The following is a 20609-nucleotide window of genomic DNA, read 5'->3' on the forward strand; positions in this document are numbered from 1 at the left end:
TATGTGAAGTAACATCTTTGAATGATAGAGGATCAGTTTAAAGCGTCATTTATATAATGTAAAGCTGCACTAATCAATATTGAGGTATTAACAATGGATCAAATGACTATATGTCCTGTGAGTAGTCTCTTACAGGAACAAACCCACAGAGAATTATCAACCGACTTTGCAGTTGCCATTGTAGCATCTTTCAGCTCATTGTTTTGGTTTTAAGACCCTGAGTGTAATTGTTTGGTTCAGTCTCACACAAACTTGCTTCCAGCTGCACTAGGCATCTGTTTCTAGTCTAAAAGCTCTATATAACCTCCTCTACACTACTTTCCTGGCACCAAACAGCAGGTTAAGAGCCAGATATTTGAGTTATGTGTGGAGACGAAAACAGAGCCAAAAGAAGAATGAAAACTGCTCTTCCTTTTGTATGGTGCACAGAAACAGGTTGCACATGAATACTCATGTTGTTCTGAGTTTCTGTGTGCCTGATTTATGTATGTACTTTATAGGTCATAATATATCAGTGTTGTATTTACAGCTTCTGCTGCCAAGCAACCAACAAAATTAAATAATGCTGCTTTGAAAATGAAACTTTCAGGCAAATATTGGATTCAGATTATTCTGAGCCTAGTCCTGGAGGCTTGTCTTCCCTTGAGTGTTCACACAAGGCAAAAACAGGTACACAGTCTACTACTCACAAATACATCCATTCATCTCTGTTTTATTTTTTTGGACATCCAACACCAAACACCATCTATCAGACACAACAGAGTCTCTGCTATACTGTCTGTATTTTGAGGTTGGCCAGGGCTGTTGTTATTTCTTTGTCAGAATCATAGGTCGCCATGTTCAAACAAATGGATGACTTTCTCTAGTATCAGGTCAAGAGCACATAAACATTCAGGTTTGCTCTAATCTCTCTGTCAATGTGTTTCTGTGACCCCAAGCCATAACCAGCCTGTTATGCAAAAATCCCAGCTCCTCTGGGCAGCGCTTTCTCTCCCCTCTCACTCTCCTCAGGTGTGATGTTACATACACAACAAGGTCAGCCCATATATGTTGGCCCACATAGAGGTAACCCTCACCCAAGTCAGATGATTGATAGGACTTGCTTTGTAGAAGCTTCATTTGCAGTGATTGTGTTACCTGTCAGTGTAGGGGAGACGTTCAGGGATAAGCCAATAATCCAGTATCTCCAATATCTCACCTACTTTTAGTGGCCCCTCCCTGTGTGACAGAAAATCTTTGGTAAAAGAAAAACAGCGTCCATGTCTTTTGATGATCTAATTGTCTTGCGGGTGTCGTGTTACTGTCATCCTGCTGTGGTATTTCTGGTGTCATTGTGCCTTCCAAGAAAAATCAAATCTCTTCTGGTTACTTTGGCATATTTGTGTTTCATCTAGAAGCACAGTCAGCACTTTGTACTAAAAATATTTCAGTCCTGCTTATTGGCCACTTCCCTGTAGAAAGACAGCAGCAAAACTAAAGTGTCATTGGAAAATTGTTACTAGAGTGTTCTGCCACAGTCTGTGGGGCTGAGGGGACTCCAACATCTGTTCAGTGGCGTGTGTATCTGCATGTTTTTGGCCTCCGTGCACACTTTGTCACATTTGCAAATAGCACCCTTTAACTTCGGGCGGTTTAACATGACCACAAAGCCTCTAGCCTCTTTCACATCCACTTTCCTCTCCAATCTTCCAGTCAGTCCTGGATTGTGATCTGCTTTTTCTTCCCCATATGCCATCAACCACCTGACAGCATCACCAGAGAGCTTTGCCGTCCTCCTAATATCCTGGGCTGCACACTGACATCTCTGCGGCAGGTCAGCCTCTCTGCGTACACTGCCTGTTAATTACAAGTGCTACTATTGTCAGTGTGTCAGTGGTCAGGGGGAACGCCTCTATTCATGGGGCTATTTTTAGCCGTGAAGCTATAGTACTGTACAGCTCTAGCAATGGAGACCTGAATAGCCCTGACTCATGCATCCATTGTCTCGTGACCCTCTGTGTAGAAGGCTTTGTCCCTCCCCATTCTACACAAGCACCAATAAGTTCTGGTTTTCTCTTTTTGCAGCCTGAAATGGGTCTTCAGCATGGTTTTTTTCTCCTCTTGCCTCTCTGCTATTTTTAATCCCCTCAGCAGTAAATTTAGCTGCGATTGCACAGAGGCAGAGGGCTGTGAAGAATAAGCAGTCACGACGAGACCAGTCCCACTCAGATTCAACTCCTCCCCTCAATATAACTAGATGTTCAAAATGTGCAAAATGTCACATTTTATTGGAGTTCCCATGCAGGAGGAGAGCTGATTTCAAGAAATCTCAGATTTATTCCAGAATACTACTTTAATCTGTAAATAACATTTTTGACTCAAACAAAAAGGTCATCATTTCTGCAAGTACAGTCTCACTGTTGATCCAAGAGACACAAGCTGCTGAAAAGGTTAGAAACATGCTGAGTCAATACTTTAACCTCCCTAGTGACATGCCAGGCCAATATCCAAACCCTGTGGGGAAACATGTTGCTTCACAAGAGTTGGCTGTGGTCACGAGAGGCACGCAGTCTTCCTCAGCACACTGTGTGACTTCCTACAAACACGCTAAACCAGTCGTATCAGGAAATCATTGAGGCGAAACCACCCAGAGATGTGTTGGTTGTTTGTTTATTTCATTCAACTTAACAAAGTCCATGAACTATGCACAATAAATATAATTCATTAAATTAATAACACATAAAAACATCAGTTAGTGGACAAGTCCAAACATTGCTTTGCCCTTGAGATAATAATAATAATAATAATAATAACAACTGTGAAAACTTTTACTTTTGAGTTATCAAAGTGACAAGTCTTAAATACTATTAAATAAATGCTGCTGTTAAAGAAATTCTTGGATGTGGTCAAATTTTCATGAGGAGCTCTTCAAGCTGAGAGCTCTGACTGGTCCACTCCACTGTGGTCCAGCTCTTGGCGTCTTGTCAACTGAGGCTCTCTGTCTGCTTCCCTCCAGTCCTGTGCTTGCGCTCTCCACCACGTGTGCTTGTACACTCACATGATTCCGTTTCCCGTAAAGGCTTCTATCTCAGAAGAGAAAGGCGCAGTCATACCTTGGAAATCCTGGAACGAAGACTGCTGAGTCACTCTTCGTTGGCCCTCGAGTTCACCCTGACCTGGTAAATTTGTTGGAACATTTCTCTTCCTTGTGCTCTTTTTTTCTGCCCCTCCTGTCTCTGTCTCTTGGGCACTTTCCAAAGAAGTCCAACACAGACATTAACGCAGGCCTTGTGAAGTTACTTTTCCCCCAATGCACACAATACATTAATATTCCAAGCAGTTTCATCGGTCAGGCAGGTTGATAACAGGCACCCATTGATCCAAACAGCGACTGTCTCTGCAGAATCTGTTCACTTTGCTCAGCGCAGGGTCCTTCCACAGCGACGACTGAGGATTCTGCAGAAGAGGGGACAAAGCGGTTACCATCTGCTGACTTATGCATGCGTAAATAGTCTGAAATCATTCATCATTCAGATTGCACAACCACGTCTAGTGACAAAGGCCTTGGTGCTAAAAACTAGCACAGCCTCCGTGACAGCAGAACAACAATTATTTTACAGTCTGAGGGGAAGTGAGCAATATACTGCAGTCTTATAGTAAACAGAGATGAGTAATGACACTTACGGTAACTAAAACACAGTGCAGGTCCATGGGCTCCCCTCCAGGTTTCACCCCACCTAGGATTTCTGCCAGACGCCTCATGTTGCTCACCCGCAGGATGTTGATGTCATTCTCACAGCAGAATGCCTGGATTAAGGTGAAATGAATCTGGAGAGCCACATCCTCCTCATCGTCTGTGGCCAGCAGACATAACACCACATTGTCTGGATCCCTGAAAGAAACAAAGGAAGGCAGTTGTAAGAAAGGGGAAATGAAAACACAGCTCTATCACACAGAGCAGCAGCAGTTATATTAAGTTTTAACTTACACATTTAGTGACTTTGCTGCCTCATAGACACCGACAGTGATGCAACCCTGAGGCAACGCAGAGCTCAGGACCTCCTCTAATGCTTTAGCCACTGATTCCATCCTGAGGAGACAAAATAAAATATAATATAAACATAATATAATAAAAAAATAATAAAATTACTCCCAAAACAAACACTTTTCAATGCGATAAACGACTTTTATTTCAGATTTTTATGCCAAACTCTGCCAGTAATGTTACTGATACGAGATTAACGGTGACTAATGATGTAACATTGCAAGTCTGATAGTCACTGCAACGTGTACACAAGCAAAGCAACAGCAGCTTTTCTGTTTATCAGACATCCATGTTTTACCAGACGCACATAATAAACACGCAGCGCCGACGTTAGCTAAAACTGCTAACTAGCATAAATAAAGCTTGACGCTTGTGCTAACGACTTCACAAACCACGCTGTGAGGAAAGCGCATGTGAAATAGTCCGAGAAAACATTTGCATTTGCAGCAGTTCTCCCATCCAGAAGTCGCAAAAACGGTTTAAAAGTTCACATCGAGGAAAAAAAAAAAAAAAGTCACAACCTGCGCAAACGCGTACAAGTGCAAGGTAAAAACAAAAGCTAACCCTTCTGAAGAATGATCTCCACTGTTTTCTTCAAAAGTCATATTGCACATCCGAGCGGCTCGGTGTCCGACAATATCCAGAGCGGAGACGGAGCTGCGTGTGTGCAGGGGCACAGAGACGGTGTGAGCCCGGTCACTGCCGCGTTTCCAGTAGTGAGAGCCTGAGTCCTCAGAACTGATTTGCATGAACCGGTCTCATTGGTCACATGGAAAAACATTTCCCTCGTCTGTTTGTGAATACAGCGACACCCGGTGGCCGAGAGCTCCCCATAACACTGCTGCACTCAGCCAGTGCCAGAGGAGTGTTTAATCCTCTACAGAAATGTAATATGTGAGTTATGTCACCTATAAGGGGATATATTATTATCACATACTACATGCATTCTAGATATAAGTTTATATAGATGAAATACTCATAGCAAAATTTGCATATGTGCATATATTAAAAATATCTCTATGATGATTTTTTTTTACATGGTATAACATGCTGCGAGGGTATATGGTAAAAATATATATTTAATTTATATATGGAAGTTTATTAAAATAACATGCATTGGCTATAAAAATTCTAAATGCTTATGTATGTTTTTCTAATTACTTTTTCATTAATTTTAAACATGTCTATGCCCCCATTTGGGGAAAGTGGTCTCAGACTTTTGGAACCCACTGTATATAATATCAACATATACTGAGAGGCTTTGGGATGGATACACATTTATGTAACATATGTCCATGATACAAACATGAATATATAAACAAACATATTACGGACAAGACATATATGTCAATATATGAAATTGTTCCAATTTCTAATTGGTTTGATATCACTTTTACATGTGTTTTGTACACATGGTTCATATATGGAAAATCAATATACTGCATGTACATATATTACATTTGCACATGATCCTTCAGTGACAATAAAGCCCTGTTGTATAGTAAATAAAGAACATCCAGTTACTAATATACTGCGACCTGCAAGCCTGTATTAGGTCATGTTTATTTCATGCTGATTTACACTTCCATTACACCATCAGAGGGATCCATTACACATATCATGACTGGGCCAAAATGATGCAGGAGTCTTGGGGGGTGAGTACATTATACTTTTGTGTAATTGCAGAAATGCAATAGGCTATTTAGAAGAACTAGTTTGTATAAAAGGTAGAAGTGAAAGGACATTTGAGACGTTTTATGCCAGTTTGAAGTGTCAAAACCACAACAGTCTGAGGAAGCTGTATAGCTGTGCAGCAAACTGCCATCTTCATTTCCCTCTTCTAAATAGAGAGAAAGACAATTGAAACTTAAAATTTACAGAAATACAACAGGTTTTTTTTAATAGCAATATTATAAAGAGAAAATTTTGGCAAAATATTAGACCGGATAAGAAATATCCTCAAACAGAAAGAAGCAGAAAATGACTGAAATCCCTTAAATGAACTCAAGTATTCGGGACAGACTATGAAGGTGCTGCGGAGTGAACCCGGGATTTCACCTCGCAGTGTAAACTGTGTAGAGAGCCTCTAGTGGGGATTTAGGGTGAACGTTTTTCACTGCAAGAACCGTCTTAAGTTGTCACCACTGACTCGGAATCAGTTTCCCTGTGCTCCTGTTCGGCAGCCGCCCCCCTGTTCGCTGTGACAAGACTGACCGGAGACCAGCCGACTCTGAGCGACTGTGACCGTCCTCGACATCCTCCCTACCGGCAACGTGGCAACACTCAGCACCTCAAAGATGCGCTTTTTTCTTCATGTAACCTACCATCCCAGCACACGGAGGCTCATGTCGAAGTTGGTTTAGTCTTTTCTCTCACATTTAGCCCGGAGCTTGACGTGATTTCCTCTTTTCCTGCCTTGTGGGACCGCAGCTGTCAAACTCCTCAGGGCGGGCTCCACTGTTTACTCTCAGTCCACTGAGAAGACACAGGCTGGGATACACAATGCAAACATAACGGAGATGAAGCATTATGCACATAGATGCCCTGGTAGGTTTTTTTTTTCTTTCCCTAACTTAACTTAGCACTGGTCCTTGTGCAGTAAACACACCTAGTTAAATGGGTCAGAGTATTTTGTGAACTTTATCCTCTTGTTATCATTCCTGACTTGTTATCAGCTCATGTTGTGGCTTCCCAGTGGAATGATGTGGCAGCCATGAATGTACTTTGACTGCGTCTGGCACGTGTAAGCTGTAAGTACCTAAACAGAATTTGTGCAAATCTTTGTGTAGATTTTACCCTGACACAGGATTTCATAGAGACAGATTTGCTAACTCCTCAGGTGTTAAGGTGTGCCGGTCTTGTGTGGAGGGGTCATCATGGATCACAGGGGTCAACCCTGGCCCGACTCTGGCCGTCACTCGCACAGAACAAAAGACAGAGAGGACTACTACAGGTATTATCAGCAGGACAGGGACCAGAGCTATCCACCGCCGGACCCCAGAGAGTGGGACAGACACCGGGCTCATCCTGATCCCCGCTACAGGGCTAACTTCACCAGTCCTCCTGCTAGACCTGAGCAGTATCCTTACAACCACCACCAGCATCCCTACGGCCGTGGGCGACCAGAACACCAAAGACCTCAGTCCAGGTGTGTGTGGTTACAGTTCTCTAAAAGCTGTGGGGGACAGGTTGCTATGAATGATCTTACCAAGATTTCCCTGATTATTTGGATTGTGCCAAAGTGACTATAAATCAATATAAGGAAGAAGGTAATAATAATTTGAGATTATGTCATCATGCAGTGCAAGATAGACACAAACGTTTAACACTTTCTGGTATGATGTGTTGATCTGGGGACAGCATGGTGCTGGAAATGCCCAGGCTCCAGTACAATACACTGGGTTGATACTCACCAGACACCTGTCACCATCATGAAAAGGGTTGAAGCAAGAAAGGGAAAAGTGAACACTCTTAACTTCAAGATAATCTTTAGATAGATAGATCTGTATTTGAGCACATCCCTTCTTCAGGATGGAAGGATTAACAGGTGAAGAAAGTGAATGAATGCATTGATGCAATTAGAGACCCTCTGTTTACAGGCATGGGTATGACTATCCACCCCAAAGCCACTGGGACTACAGAGACTATGGTTATTATGACCATGACTACTATAGAGGACAGCATGGGCGACAAGGTACAGTTACACATAACAACTCAAAGTGACAACAAAGCTTTAATGAGTAACGTATTACACTCTGTGTCTTGGTAAAAATAATAAATAAAATGGGACTGTACTGTATGTTAATCTGCTCTTGAAGATGCTGGCCAGTGGGATCCCCAAGACTCATGGAGAACAGACCGTTATCATGACCGAAAATACAAGCAGGAACATTCAGGGAGCTCCCACTCAGAGGAGAACAGGTGAGGAGCAATATTACAAAGTCAACCCTTTTGCTTGAGCTGAGCTGACAATTAACAAACAAATTTATCGTTTAAGTTGTTTGTAAAGAAAAGTGTCTTATATAATGTCAGTATTGGCTGTTTTTCTTAGTCTTTTGTGATAGTGAACTGAATATCTATGAGTTTTGGACTGTTGGTCAGATATATTTTTAAAAAAATAAGTCAACTTGGGTTTTGAAAAACCTGACCCTAAAGCAATATTAACCGGTAATCTTAGTTAGTTAGAAAAAAAATTATTGGTTGCAGCTCCAGTTGAGAGTAGTACTGTTGTGTAGAAGTTCTGTGGTATTTTTAACATCATATTTAACATTTCCCAGAGAAAAGAAGTCAAATGGTCTATTCACCAGTACTGTGATGCTTTTTTTTTTTTTAAAGTGGTTTGTAATAATATTAATAATAGTACTTTATCAAAAATTAACCTCGCTTGTATGGTACTCTTTGTAACACAGTAACATTTTTTTTTACAGGTATGAAATGAAATCATAAAACACAAGCAGGACAAAAATAACTTAAAAAGATACAATGGCTTGTGTGCAATGGTAAAACCAGAGGAATATAATATATTCAGAAAAGACTTCTTTGAAAAGAATATTTTATGTAGAGGTTTGAAAGACATCAAAGAGTTGCCAGAGTCGGAGTGTTCAAAAGTCTGGGAGCTTAAACTGCAGAGGCAAAGGCACCCTTGATCACCAGCCAAGACATGGGAATGATCTGCAGAGCGGGACATGTGCACACAAGAAGTAAATAAATCAATAGAATTTTAAAATCAACGTGAAACCCAACAGGATGCCAGTGTACGTTGGCTAGCATGGTGGTAATGTTTTTCCTGGTGCCAGTTGTCAGACAGACAGCACTGATCCGCACCAGGCTGGAGCTGGTGGAAGGAGCCCTGACAGAAACAGATCCTGACAGAAAAGCTAAAAGCATGTCCAGTTTAAGTAAACATGAAGAAGATGAAAATGACCAGAGGTAGTCTGATGAACTTCGGCTTTCTGTGAGCAGTCTTCATGTTTGATCAGACATAGATGGTATTGCTGTTCATGATAATGACCATCTATTATATTTATGGATGGATGGATAATAAGATATAAACATGCAAAAGCTCCCCCACCCTTCCTACATAGGAACCACAGATTCAAAGAGAGTTGTTTGTGGTTCTTCCACCTCTTTTCTGTCTGACTTCCCACCAGGAAATGTTAACAGTCACCTCAGACAGAGGCTCTGGGCCCCATGACCTTTTTAGTCCCCGGGCCTAAATGCAGTATAGGCAGAATCACTCTGCATCTTTTAATAGAAAGCGCCAAAATGGACATGTAATGTGAAAATATAACACATTATTCCTTCATTTCTTTCAGGTATGACCAAGGGAGAGACAACTCCCAGCATTACCTCAGCAACTATGAGGAAAATCCTTCCAGAGAGAATGAAGAGATTTCCTCTTATTACCTTGGGACATTAGAAAGTTCCAAAACCTCAGGGTTATCTTCCAGCAGCTATGAACTGAGTCAGTACATTAATGGGGCTGAACACAGTGACCCTGTCCCACAGCCCGATGCAGGTGAGCGTGCAGTTAAAGCTGTTTTCTCTCAGGTTCACCTCACTCACTGTTTATCATGACACACAGTCTTTTATGCGTCGTATCTCCTCAGAGCACGGACCTCTGCTTCAGGTGTCAGCTCCTCTGAAATACTCAATCCCTCATGCGGTAGTCAGCTTCGGGCCTGCGGGCCAGCTGATCCGGGTCACTCCAGGCTTTTCCACACAGAAGAACGCCAGCCATCTGGAAATCCACAGCCTGGAGGTAGGTTCATCATCAGCCTGTCGTGATGACATTATCCAAATTTCTTGTTTTCAACCACAGGAGCTATTTTCTTGAATAAGACTGCTAAAGTTTTTCTCTTTATGTCTGCACAGGTCATTCTGAGTGAGACACAGGAACAACAGGAGATGAGAAACTTTCCTGGTCCTCTAACTAGGTACTGATTTTTTATTTGTGTTTAATGCTGAAGACCACTAAACCACCACTAAATATTCCCTAACAAAGGGACAGATGCAGTTTCTCCACAATCAGAATTTTTTTCTGCTGATTGACAAGCCTTAAAATGTTTTTATTCTTATGAGACTTGTAAAGATTATATTTTAAATTCAGTATTGTATGAATTTGATTTTGTTTGTTGGTTTTGTCATATTTCTGAAGGGAAGATTTGCACAAAGTAGATGCTATAGAGTTTGCGCACCAGAAGTCAGGCGCCTGCATGAGAGACGACAAGCTGCAGGATAAAAGCTCTGCTGCCCTCTTGTGGAATCTGCTCACACTGCTCTGCAGACAGAACGGAGTAAGAGCGTCAGGATTTGTCCTCACATAACCTCAGAGTCATTATCATGTTTTTTTCTGAAACAAGTCTCACTGAATTTCCATTGTTTCAGCAAATAGTTGGATCAGATATTGCAGAACTGCTGATGCAGGACTCACATTCAGACGGAAGCTGGGAGTCAGGCGCCCCCACGCTCATTGACTTCAGTGAGACCGCGACTGCTGAGGCACCTCCTCAAAAAGGAGATGACCTGCTCACAGGGAACTGGAGCAGCTTCAGCTCTGAGACCTCAGAGAAGGCCCTGCAGAGCTACACTCAACTGCTGCTGGCTGGAAGAAAGAAGGTTTCTACATCTCTTGTGTCTGTAATCATCTGATGTTCTCTTCAGGTTCTCCCCGTTGTCTCAGTGTCGCTCCAAATGTCAGATTATAAATTATTTTTAAATCCTAACACAAGATGTAAACATGTGTTTGGATTGTTATCACCACCACCTGCTTTATCAGGCCGTGACTGACTGTCATCCAATCAAGATGCCTCAGACCAGGGCTATAAAAATAAATGAAGAATGTGTGGTGTTGGCTTTTATAACTGACTGGCATGATCTGAAAGCTATAACTACAGGTCAATATTTGACGGGTTATCACAGATACAAGTCCAGCTGCCAAAATTAGTACTGCGTTATACTAGTTGCCATGGATGTCATCCTGTTCTCACATCTGAGGGTTTGTCCTCTCACTCTTTCCCATGTGGTTTGCAGGAGGCCTTGGAGTCAGCCATGAGCAGCGGCCTGTGGGGGCATGCACTTTTTCTGGCCAGCAAAATGGACAACAGGTCCTATACCATGGTGCTGAACAGGTGAGAAAAGCAAAGTCATCTGAGACGTGACAGCTGCAAGAAATCATTATACAACTCTACGCACGAGCGGTAATTTGTGAAGAAATGCTCCCTCTGACTAAACATAGGTACTCATGGTCTGCTTTAAACTTGTGTTGCAGCCACAAGCAAATAAGGGCAGTATTTCCGTCGCTTGTATCTGGAAAAACGTCCTCAGCTTCCTGTGTGTGAGTTTTAGCTATGCAAGCTGCACAGCTCTGGCAATCTGTCCAGACTTTTGATCCAGGCACTGAAATAAACTACTGGGTAGTTTATTTCTTTTCCTCTAGTGCCAACAGCAGGTCAAAGGTAATATCTCTACGACTACTGGATGGATTGGCACAAAAAACAGACATTGACTGTTCCCAAATATAAAGTCTACTGACCTGGTGATCCTCTGACATTTCCTGTAGCACAACTGTGGTTTTCAGTGAAACAGTATCTCAACAGTTATCGGATGGATTGCCATGAAATTTGAAAGACGAAGTTTCATCATTTAACAGTACTTTTGTTTACAGACGCTTTATATGTAGACTGTTTTTGACCAAACAGCTGCACAGATAATGACATTCCAGCAACAGCGTCAGCCGTACTTTAGTGTTAATTAGCACATTTTAGCTATCATGCTAAACTAAGATGGTGAGCTCGGTAACCTGCTTAGCATCAGCATGTTAGCTTTGCCATTTTGAGCATGTTATCTCACTGATGTTAGACTCTTAGTTTTGTTCATTTGTGGAGCTTAACATGATCATGACTTTTTTTTTTAATGCAAAAATGTAGTTGAAATCTGTTTTTGACGCTTTCATGGGTATAACTGCACCTACAGTCAATATTTCCATGTACTAAACAGATATTAAGACAATGTATTACTTCAGTAATGAAGAATGAACAGCTGATTGCACACCTACAGTAACTGGCGGCAGACAAAGTTGAAGACTCACAGATTCTTAAACTTGTGACTTGTGTAGCACATTGTAAGCAACATTACAGGACATCTGCTCCCATAGTTTTTCCGCAGCCCTGTGTCCAAAAATAATGTGCTTTATTTAGAATTTGTAGAAGATAATTACACGGTAATGACGGGTTGGGGTGAGGAATACTTTGACATGTCCTCATATTTGTAAACATTTTCAACAAAAAAAAAGAAAAAATGATATTTATATCTTCGTATAACAGTCATGGTGTTTTTCGATCAGTGTGCAGGAGCTTAATTCTAGTTTTGAATTGCATGTACCTTGTTTGTCAGAGTTTATCTTGGCTTCTGAGTTATTTATAATTTGCAGTGGGTGATCCTATGACAGTACAGTATCAGAGACCATTAACGCTTTCCTTCCGAGGGTAAATCATCTGCCTCGACATTTAGTAAGTTCAGCTACTCTCTGTGCTCCAGTGTCAGAGAAATCATCCATTTCCAAAGTGGGGCTTGTGCTGGTTGAGAGCTCTGTCTTTAACAGGGAGAAATTACTAAACTGCAGTTAGTGTGAACTATTTATCATGTAACCCAATCCATTTTTACAGACTATTTTGGCATCAGCAAAATGTCCCACAGCAGCACATGTGAGGCTGTCAGTAGAGGAATGTCTGGGGGAGGGCTGACAGATACCCAGACTGATTTTGATTTGTGATTGACAAGAAGGGTAGAATTTGAGCTAGAAGCATGGTGTATCACGTCTGTATAGAGTAGCAGAAGAGATGCTCCTAAAGTGCGACAGGCCCTGTTTTAGTACAGTGGCTCTGTTGCTAGCTTGTAATAAAGCCTTGGTTAAGATGTGCAATGACACAAACTGTTCTATTGACAGGTTTACAGGCCAGCTAACAGCCAGCGATCCCCTCCAGACTCTCTTCCAGCTGCTGTCTGGGAGAATCCCTGCTGTAGCCACGGTAAAACATGCAAAACATCATTTAAACTCTCAAACAACCAACAATCATCACAGTTATTTTATTCTAAATCTCATGCCAGTGTATACCTTGTTAGCCAATAGTGATGTTTTGTGCCCAGTGCTGTGGAAATGAAAAATCAGGAGACTGGAGGCCCCATCTGGCCGTCATGCTCTCCAATGAGACGGGAGATCCTGCTGTTCATCAGAAGGCCATCATCACCATGGGAGACACACTCGGTAGGCGATCGACACACTGTTTGACTGACTGATAATGCTGTTTCTGCCGAGGCATAAGAGCTGATTGTTTTGTGCTTCTCTTCCCCGTGCAGCCTCCAGAGGCCTCTTACATGCCGCCCATATGTGCTACCTGACAGCCGGCGTTCCCTTTGGGCCGTTCACACAGAAGGCAGAGAGACTGGTGCTTCTAGGCAGCAGCCACAGGTTAGCGGTGCTTCCTCTTTGATGCTACTTATCAGTCTAATTAGTGTCCATCTAGTCACAATTTTGTTCATAAAATGTTGAATTAAGAGCAGCCACATAACTTACAGCCAAACAAAACCACAATTAGAAAGTCAAGAGTAAAATGTCTTCAAATGTTTTAATCTCTAATCTTCTTAATTTGCCTCTCTAATTTCTCTCCTCTCTCCTTTCCTTTAGGAACTCTTTTGAAGACTTTGCCACAAACTCTGCCATCCAGTGCACTGAGCTGTTTGAGTACTGCCAGTCGCTTGGGAGCAAATGCTTTTCAATACCATCCTTTCAGGTAGCCCCCCCCCCCCCCACTTACATCAGATCTCACTGCCGTCTACAAACTATTTAGTAGTCACTGTATTTCTCATCTGCTTAAGGTATTTGCGTCTTTCAGATAAAGAAATATAAGTTAATATGATGCTGAACATCACTGTGTTGTGGTCAGGTGTATAAGTTCCTATATGCCTGTCGACTGCTGGATTGTGGGCTCACATCTCAGGCCTTCCACTACTGTGAGGTGGTAGGACAGGCAATCCTCAGACACAGGGAGCCTTTCTTTGTGCTGACTGCAGAGGTTATTAAGGTATGTCTTACACATCTGAGTACTCTAATGTCAGTGATTGAGTGGCAGTTGGATAAGGTCTACATGGACGTATCGTCTGTATGTTTTCTCCTGCAGCTGGCAGACAGACTGAGGCTCTCTGAGGGTCAGTTCAGTGAAGCAGGTGTTGGTGGAGCTGGACAGGAACCTGACTGGCTGAAACAGCTGCGTGCTAGGCACCACAGTTTACAGGTGATCAGCTTTTCCATTCCTTTCATTTCACACGATGTTTACCTCAGCCTGAGAGGGAAAGTTTCTGGCCACAGTGCTGCAACAAACAATTGTCTAATCTGGAGGAAGAGTAGGAAAATTAGACATAATTAATCAGTAAAATTCAGTTTTAACACTAATCGCGACCTGTTAGATACCCATTGGTCCCAGATGCAGGAGTGAGTAGCGATTTTATTACGCCTGGCAAAGCTGCTTTATCCCCCCTCATCACTACTTTAATTTGGGCGGTATTGTCTTACACCCACTGAGGGCATGTTAGATTTGCAGATAGAGTACTGCTACTTGTTATCCAGTAGCCACACTTTTTAATAAATGCAGGTGCTCATGGTGTATGTGTTGCAAGTGTTGGACAAAGCAGGTCAGATTTTTGCTCAAACAAGTCATGAGAAGAGGCAAAAATGTGCTGTAGTGTGAGGCAAAATTTGTATTCTGGAAAACTGCTGAAAAAGACCATAGATTTCTGCTTCTGTTGTCAAAATCCTCTGTACATGGATGGTCTGTACAGAGCAGAGTCTGTATGGGTGTAATGCACAGGATTTACTATTAGTAGTTCATATCACGACTTGGTGATTAGTAAACTAATTATAAATAATAATAACAAATACCGGATGGGCATGGTTAATGTTGGAACCTTTTTATTCCAATTACAGGTTATGTTGTTGGTCATTGAAATTGGATTTTGCCTCCACATGGTTTTCTCTATGCAGCAAAACATCTTGCAGCCATGCTAGCAGTGACGGGCTGTCTCCTTTGTTCAGTCCAACACTTTGGTCAGGACTAAAACACTGTATATCAGCACTTACTGGATGGATTGCCATGAAATATTATATAAACATTCATGGTGATGAATCACACATGATGAAGCATAGTGACTTTAGCGAACCACTTTAACTCTAATCCCACAAAGAGGTAATAATAATGATAATTAATGGTTTTGCGTAGCGTGTCACAACAACCATTGGATGAACATGCATTAAATTTGGCACAGGCAGTCATGACGCCCACAGGATGAATTGTAACACATTTCAGTGATCTCATTTGTCCACTGGTTTAGTTTAGGATCAAGTACCTTCATATGAAATGACATTCTCATCAGCTTCAGTTGATTTTGTGTTAATTGTAATTAGCAATATGTTAATATGTAACATTTTTAAACTAATATGGTTAACATTGTAATAACACCTGCCAAATATCAGCATGTTATTATTTTTATTGTCAATATGTTAGCATGCTGATGTTAACATTTAGCTCAAATCACTGCTGTGCTTCACTGGCTATAGATTCTTGGTCTTATTTAGACACTAAAACTACTGTAAATGTCTAAACTTGTTATTTTGCTCAGACGGGGACTTACGACTGTACTGAAACACACCAACCACCACCTGAGGGATGTGCTTTGGCAAGCGAGGATAGCAAAGTGTACTCAGGTAATTTTAGTTTAACAATCTGCTGTGTTTCCCACTGTTTCCCATTGTCTTCTTTCTTGTACATCTGCTAATGAAGAATATCTAATTAAAAATACTTACTACTTGTGTTTCTTCCTTTTTTTCCCACAGAGTCTGGCTTGGATGACCTAAACTGTGACATCCAGAGTCCTGAGCCTGAACTCCTTTATTACAGAGACAGTGAGGATCAAGAAAGCCTTGTGCATCAAACTGGAGGAAACACTGAGCAAATGACAGCGTCATCATGGGACGTCAGTGGAGCTCAGAACTGGTATAAAATGTGCAGCACAGCGAATTTATCTACTTATGACAACCCCTTACTCCAGGTGTCATCATCTACCCCTCTGTGTTACTTCCTGTGTTAATTATTTCCTGTTTTATTTTGCAGTTACTTAACCCTATGTGTCTGTAGTTGTTTTACTTCCTCTCCTTGTGTGTTTCCTGCCTTTGAGATTGCCTGCCCCGCCCTGATTAGTTTCACCCGTTCCTAATTATCCTCGCCTTCCTTGTGTATTTGATCTGTGTGCTTTTGTTACCAGAACGTTCCCTTGTGTCCTCCATGCTCTTGTTTGTTCCTCTTTGCCTGCCTGCCTGCCTTGCGAGTCATCTGCCTGATAATCCACCACCTACCTGTAAGCCTGAGGCCTGTACTATGAAGCAGGGTTTGAGGTTAGTGAGCTAACTTCAGGTGTAACTCTGGGTTTCCAGGTTTACGACAGTGGTTTACTTCTTATCAGGGTAAAACACCAAGGTTAACGTCAGAGGATCAGATCAAAAGCTGTCAACAGCCCAACTACTGACCAATCAAATACCAGGAAAAACTGAATTATATCATTACTACAGGATCCTGATGGGGACAACAGCATTTAGAATTAAGTGATGAATAATAACAAACGAGAGATCTTTTTTTGCTGTTCCAGCTTGACCGTGCATGTCCACTCTGGTTTACAGTTATTCACACTAAATAACTATTATAGCTTTGTTTTAATTGGACAATGATTCTTTAATCCAACAGGATTCCTGATTGTGTTGAGGCTGTTATTCTCCTCTTCATTACGGCAGCTCAGAATAACATGAGGAGACTGTGTGACCATAAGTGGAAATAAAACTATGTCTTTGGTTAGAAAAGTTATCCACACATTGTTTAATATTTCCATTGATTATTAATGAACTTTTCACTCAGACTGACCTCATCAGACATGAACTACTTCTCTTCTCTCTTCTCTGCTTTTCGCAGCAGCAACAGTCTGACATTACTTTAACCTTTTTTTTTGATTTTCATCTGCATTACATGTTCAAAATAGTTGTTCAAAAGAGCAAAAATTCTCAGTAAGAAACTTAGTAATAATTCATGCACCTATTTACAGTATATCCTTTGCCTGACTTTAATAATCAGACATAATTTTCTTTTTTTTCCTGTCATGTTGTTTACATTTCACCTTGTTGAATATCACTTTTGGACGGCACTTTTAGCAAATTTACTGGCAGGTATCAGTGTTTCTTCTCATATCATATTAAGTACTAACTTCATAGTTCTGATGTTGTTGCTTATTATTAACAACCCGACCTCTTTCACATGAACATGCTTGTAGCTGAATCGGAAAACCCAGGGTTAACTGAGCCAGCTGATAACCAGCTTCGTAGCACAGGTTATCCGGGGTGGCCAATGTTAGGCTCAGTTAAGCCGGAGAGTCAAAAGATATCCTGGGTATGTTGAATCTGCTTCATAGTACAGGCCTCTGGTTTCTCTTTATTAAAGTATCTTCGCTGCCCCAGCCTGCCACTGTGTGTCTGTGTTTGGGTCCTTTCCCATGTTCCTGGCTTCAGCCATGACAACACATGTGATTTCCTCTCCTAAAAAACTCTGTTATGTCACCGTCCTCTCCCTGTTGCTCTGTTTAGGCCACACGCCAACCCTCCGATTCCAGTAACCATAGTTTATGCTCCCCCAGCACCCACAACAGGCCCAAGCCAAGACTTAAGTTATCATAACACAGATAGCACTGAAGTCGGAACTGCCACACCACATTGTCCTCTGAGTGATCTGCCATCAGCAGCAGGGGGTGAGAATCTAATGTTAGAGAGCATTCCTTTCTCTATTCAGATATTCACTATGGGCTGCAAGGAGTCAGCTTGTATGATATTTTTATTTCACTGCTCCTACAGGGGCTGTGTCGTCGTGTGGAACAGGCACGGTGAGTAATGTTTTGCTGATTAAAAAAAAAGATCTGATCACATGTGTCATGTCTTTCTCTGAATTTATTTTTATTGCCAATACATCTTGGCTAATTATTTCAATGTTCTATCACTGTGTGTTTTAAGATTTCAAACTTTTTAAGTGTATAGAACAATGAGAAGTTACCTGGATGTCTGTTGTGTGTATTTGCCTTTGGAGATGGGGGGTCAGATCCTGGAGGTCAACATCAGTCACCAGGGACAAGACCAGCAGAGAATAAGACAAGGTTTAGAGTCCTCTGAGCAGATGAGCAGACCTCCTAACCAGGTGGGTGGATCCCCGCCATACTGACATCTGTTGAACCACATTAGAGTCATTATATATATCATAACAGTCTCTTCCTTGTGTTATATGCAGGGCACCAAGGTTGGGTGGTTCAGTGGTTGGTTCAAATCAAAACCCAATGATCTCCAAAAGGAGTCCCCAGAGCAGGGAGGCCCAGCTCAGACAGTAAGATTCAAGTAGATACACATGATACTTTTCAGTTATAATCAAGTTTTTAATTCGATGATGTAACATATATATATATGTTTGTGCATTTTCTTAGGTGCTACCACCCACAACTGGACCCCAGCAGCCCTCCTCTGCTGGGGTCAATCCCTTTTCAAGGAAAGCAGGTGAGTTATACTCTGACTATATTTTTAAATACATTTCAACTATGCATGTCAGAAATGTATTGCTCAACAGTCGCTTCATGTTATGTGAGATTTCTGAGGTCACTGACCCTTCCATTAACATATTTGCCGACCAGCATGTCCAGTTTCATGTTCTGACTGAAGCAGAGCTATGATATGCAGCTTGCATTTTTCTTAAGAATTGAAAACCACTTTGCAGTGGTTTGGCTGCCACCAATGACATTTCACCTATAGTCTATTAAACCATGTGAATGTAATTGTTTTCTATAAATCTATCCCACATAGGGCAGCAGCTGGGGTAGGAGCCTTGGAAATACCACTATCATATATCACAGGTAAATCAGGTTTCATTGAGAAAAAGATTTGCACCATTTTTAAAGCATATACATTAAATACCTTTTAAATCTATTGCATGTTTGCAGGATCACTGATGCCACTAAAACCAAAGAGTGGATTTAACATCTTAACCGTGCCTCTATGTCTAATGAGAGTTTTACCCGAGTAGGTGAAGCTGGAGGAACACCAATGAAATCCATGCCACTCACCACTGCCCACAGCCCTTTCAAACCCCCACAGCTTGCCCACCATCATGTTGCATGTTCGTTACAGAAATACTCCAGATGGACTGGCACAGTCGCTCATATTGCAGTGACTGAAACAGCTGAGGCAGGCTGCCTAAAGGCTGACAGCAGGGAAACTACCAGTTGATGCAGGACATGATTGGGGGGGGGGGGTGTATCTTAACTGACTTCAGTAATGTATGAGGGATTTGACCTGGACCATCAATGCCAGCAACACTGAGGGAAGCATTAGTGCAGCGCAAAAAGTTTGGAATAGTTGGTGAAACTGTAACCACTGTATTAGTGCCATCAGACTCTCTCACAGCTCAGGTCACTCCAAAATGATTATCCATGCTATATGCTGCAAGACAGTATGCATGTGCTATATCAAAATGCATTAAATCACAAACAGGATACCAATTAAAATGTAATCCAATGCTGTGGTCATTTAATAGCTTCACAGCAGCCAGCTTTAATCCTCCGAGCTGAGTAAGGACAGCGCGTAGCCTGACTTTTCAAGGCGAGTAAATCATGGCAAAGTGTGAGCAATACTTGATTGTTTTTACAATGTATGTAATGTGGAATAGTTTTAGTTAGTGTGTGTCTCATGTTGTCATGCTGCCGAGTGGGACGATGCAACATGTTTAAGGGAGAGGGGCGGAAAATTGGGAAGACCCCTGCCAGGCAAACGGCCAAGATACCCTACGCCCTCAGCCAGCAGAGGTGTACAGGATCAAAGTGTTTATAAGCTTTCTTTGTTTAGTACCTGTTTATGTGCTTATGATATTTGCACTGCCATCATCTGAGAAAGGGCCTGATTAATAACCCTGTTATATAAATGTTCGAGGAGGCTCTTTAAAATGCGTACACAACACAGTAATATATACTCTTGGAATAAATTTTAGAATAATGTTTTTACTACCCTGGCACCTTGTAAACATGTTTTGATGTACTTGATTTTTTTTCTTACATCTGTCATATGGCTTTGTGTTATTATGTATTACAGTATATTTGAATACGTTTTTGTACATCTGTACCAGCACCTGAACTGTATTAATTACCAGTATATCTGTGGAATAATGGAGTAATTTCTCAGTATTATAAAGTGTTAAAAGCTGTATTGATAGTCTTTATATGGTTGTTTCTTTGTTTGACATACCATTCTGGTACTAGCAAAGTTGAAGTCACATACTGAATAATTTCATCTTGCCAAGAAATAGCTGGTGCTCCCAGTGGGGCCTCTTACTTAGTGTAGAGCAAGTGACAACATGGCAGGTGTCGTCTCCTTTTACGATTAGTCTGCATTCGTAGCCAAGTGTGAGTGGGACACACTGACAAGAGTATGCACCACGATGTGAGTCACCACTTGCTGGTAACA

The 20609-nt window shown here is 41.6% G+C and overlaps 2 protein-coding genes across 5 annotated transcripts; one reads left to right on the top strand and one right to left on the bottom strand.

Annotated features, from left to right (window-relative positions):
- Nucleotides 1–2633: 2633 nt before the first annotated feature.
- Nucleotides 2634–4788, bottom strand: gadd45ab (growth arrest and DNA-damage-inducible, alpha, b). Its single transcript, XM_071487274.1, has 4 exons — nt 4589–4788; nt 3968–4069; nt 3664–3871; nt 2634–3435 (listed from the first exon to the last, which is right to left on the bottom strand). Exons 1-4 carry the CDS (start codon nt 4771–4773, stop codon nt 3322–3324), a joined length of 609 nt encoding a protein of 202 aa, XP_071343375.1. The 5' UTR covers nt 4774–4788; the 3' UTR covers nt 2634–3321.
- Nucleotides 4789–6234: 1446 nt separating this feature from the next.
- On the top strand, nt 6235–20349 carry sec16b (SEC16 homolog B, endoplasmic reticulum export factor). Of its 4 annotated transcripts, none has more exons than XM_071487255.1 (26): nt 6235–6571; nt 6700–6774; nt 6864–7172; nt 7624–7718; nt 7843–7945; nt 9340–9542; nt 9634–9785; nt 9899–9960; nt 10182–10320; nt 10412–10642; nt 11057–11154; nt 12972–13053; nt 13172–13289; nt 13382–13493; nt 13710–13815; nt 13969–14106; nt 14203–14316; nt 15698–15782; nt 15912–16071; nt 17703–17863; nt 17967–17995; nt 18196–18303; nt 18394–18486; nt 18584–18653; nt 18957–19006; nt 19094–20349. In XM_071487255.1, the coding sequence occupies exons 3-25, from the start codon at nt 6901–6903 to the stop codon at nt 18971–18973; spliced, it is 2748 nt and encodes a 915-aa protein (XP_071343356.1). In that variant the 5' UTR covers nt 6235–6571; nt 6700–6774; nt 6864–6900; the 3' UTR covers nt 18974–19006; nt 19094–20349. The 4 variants fall into 4 exon arrangements, with proteins under 4 accessions (XP_071343356.1, XP_071343357.1, XP_071343358.1 ...); XM_071487256.1 differs by having other exon boundaries at nt 6720–6774; XM_071487257.1 differs by lacking the exon at nt 6700–6774 and having other exon boundaries at nt 6814–7172.
- Nucleotides 20350–20609: the final 260 nt, after the last annotated feature.

This window comes from Trachinotus anak, unplaced genomic scaffold, assembly GCF_046630095.1.
Source record: "Trachinotus anak isolate AG129_WGS33_773 ecotype Australia unplaced genomic scaffold, CSIRO_AGI_Tana_v1 ptg000010l, whole genome shotgun sequence".
Lineage (NCBI taxonomy): Eukaryota > Metazoa > Chordata > Actinopteri > Carangiformes > Carangidae > Trachinotus > Trachinotus anak.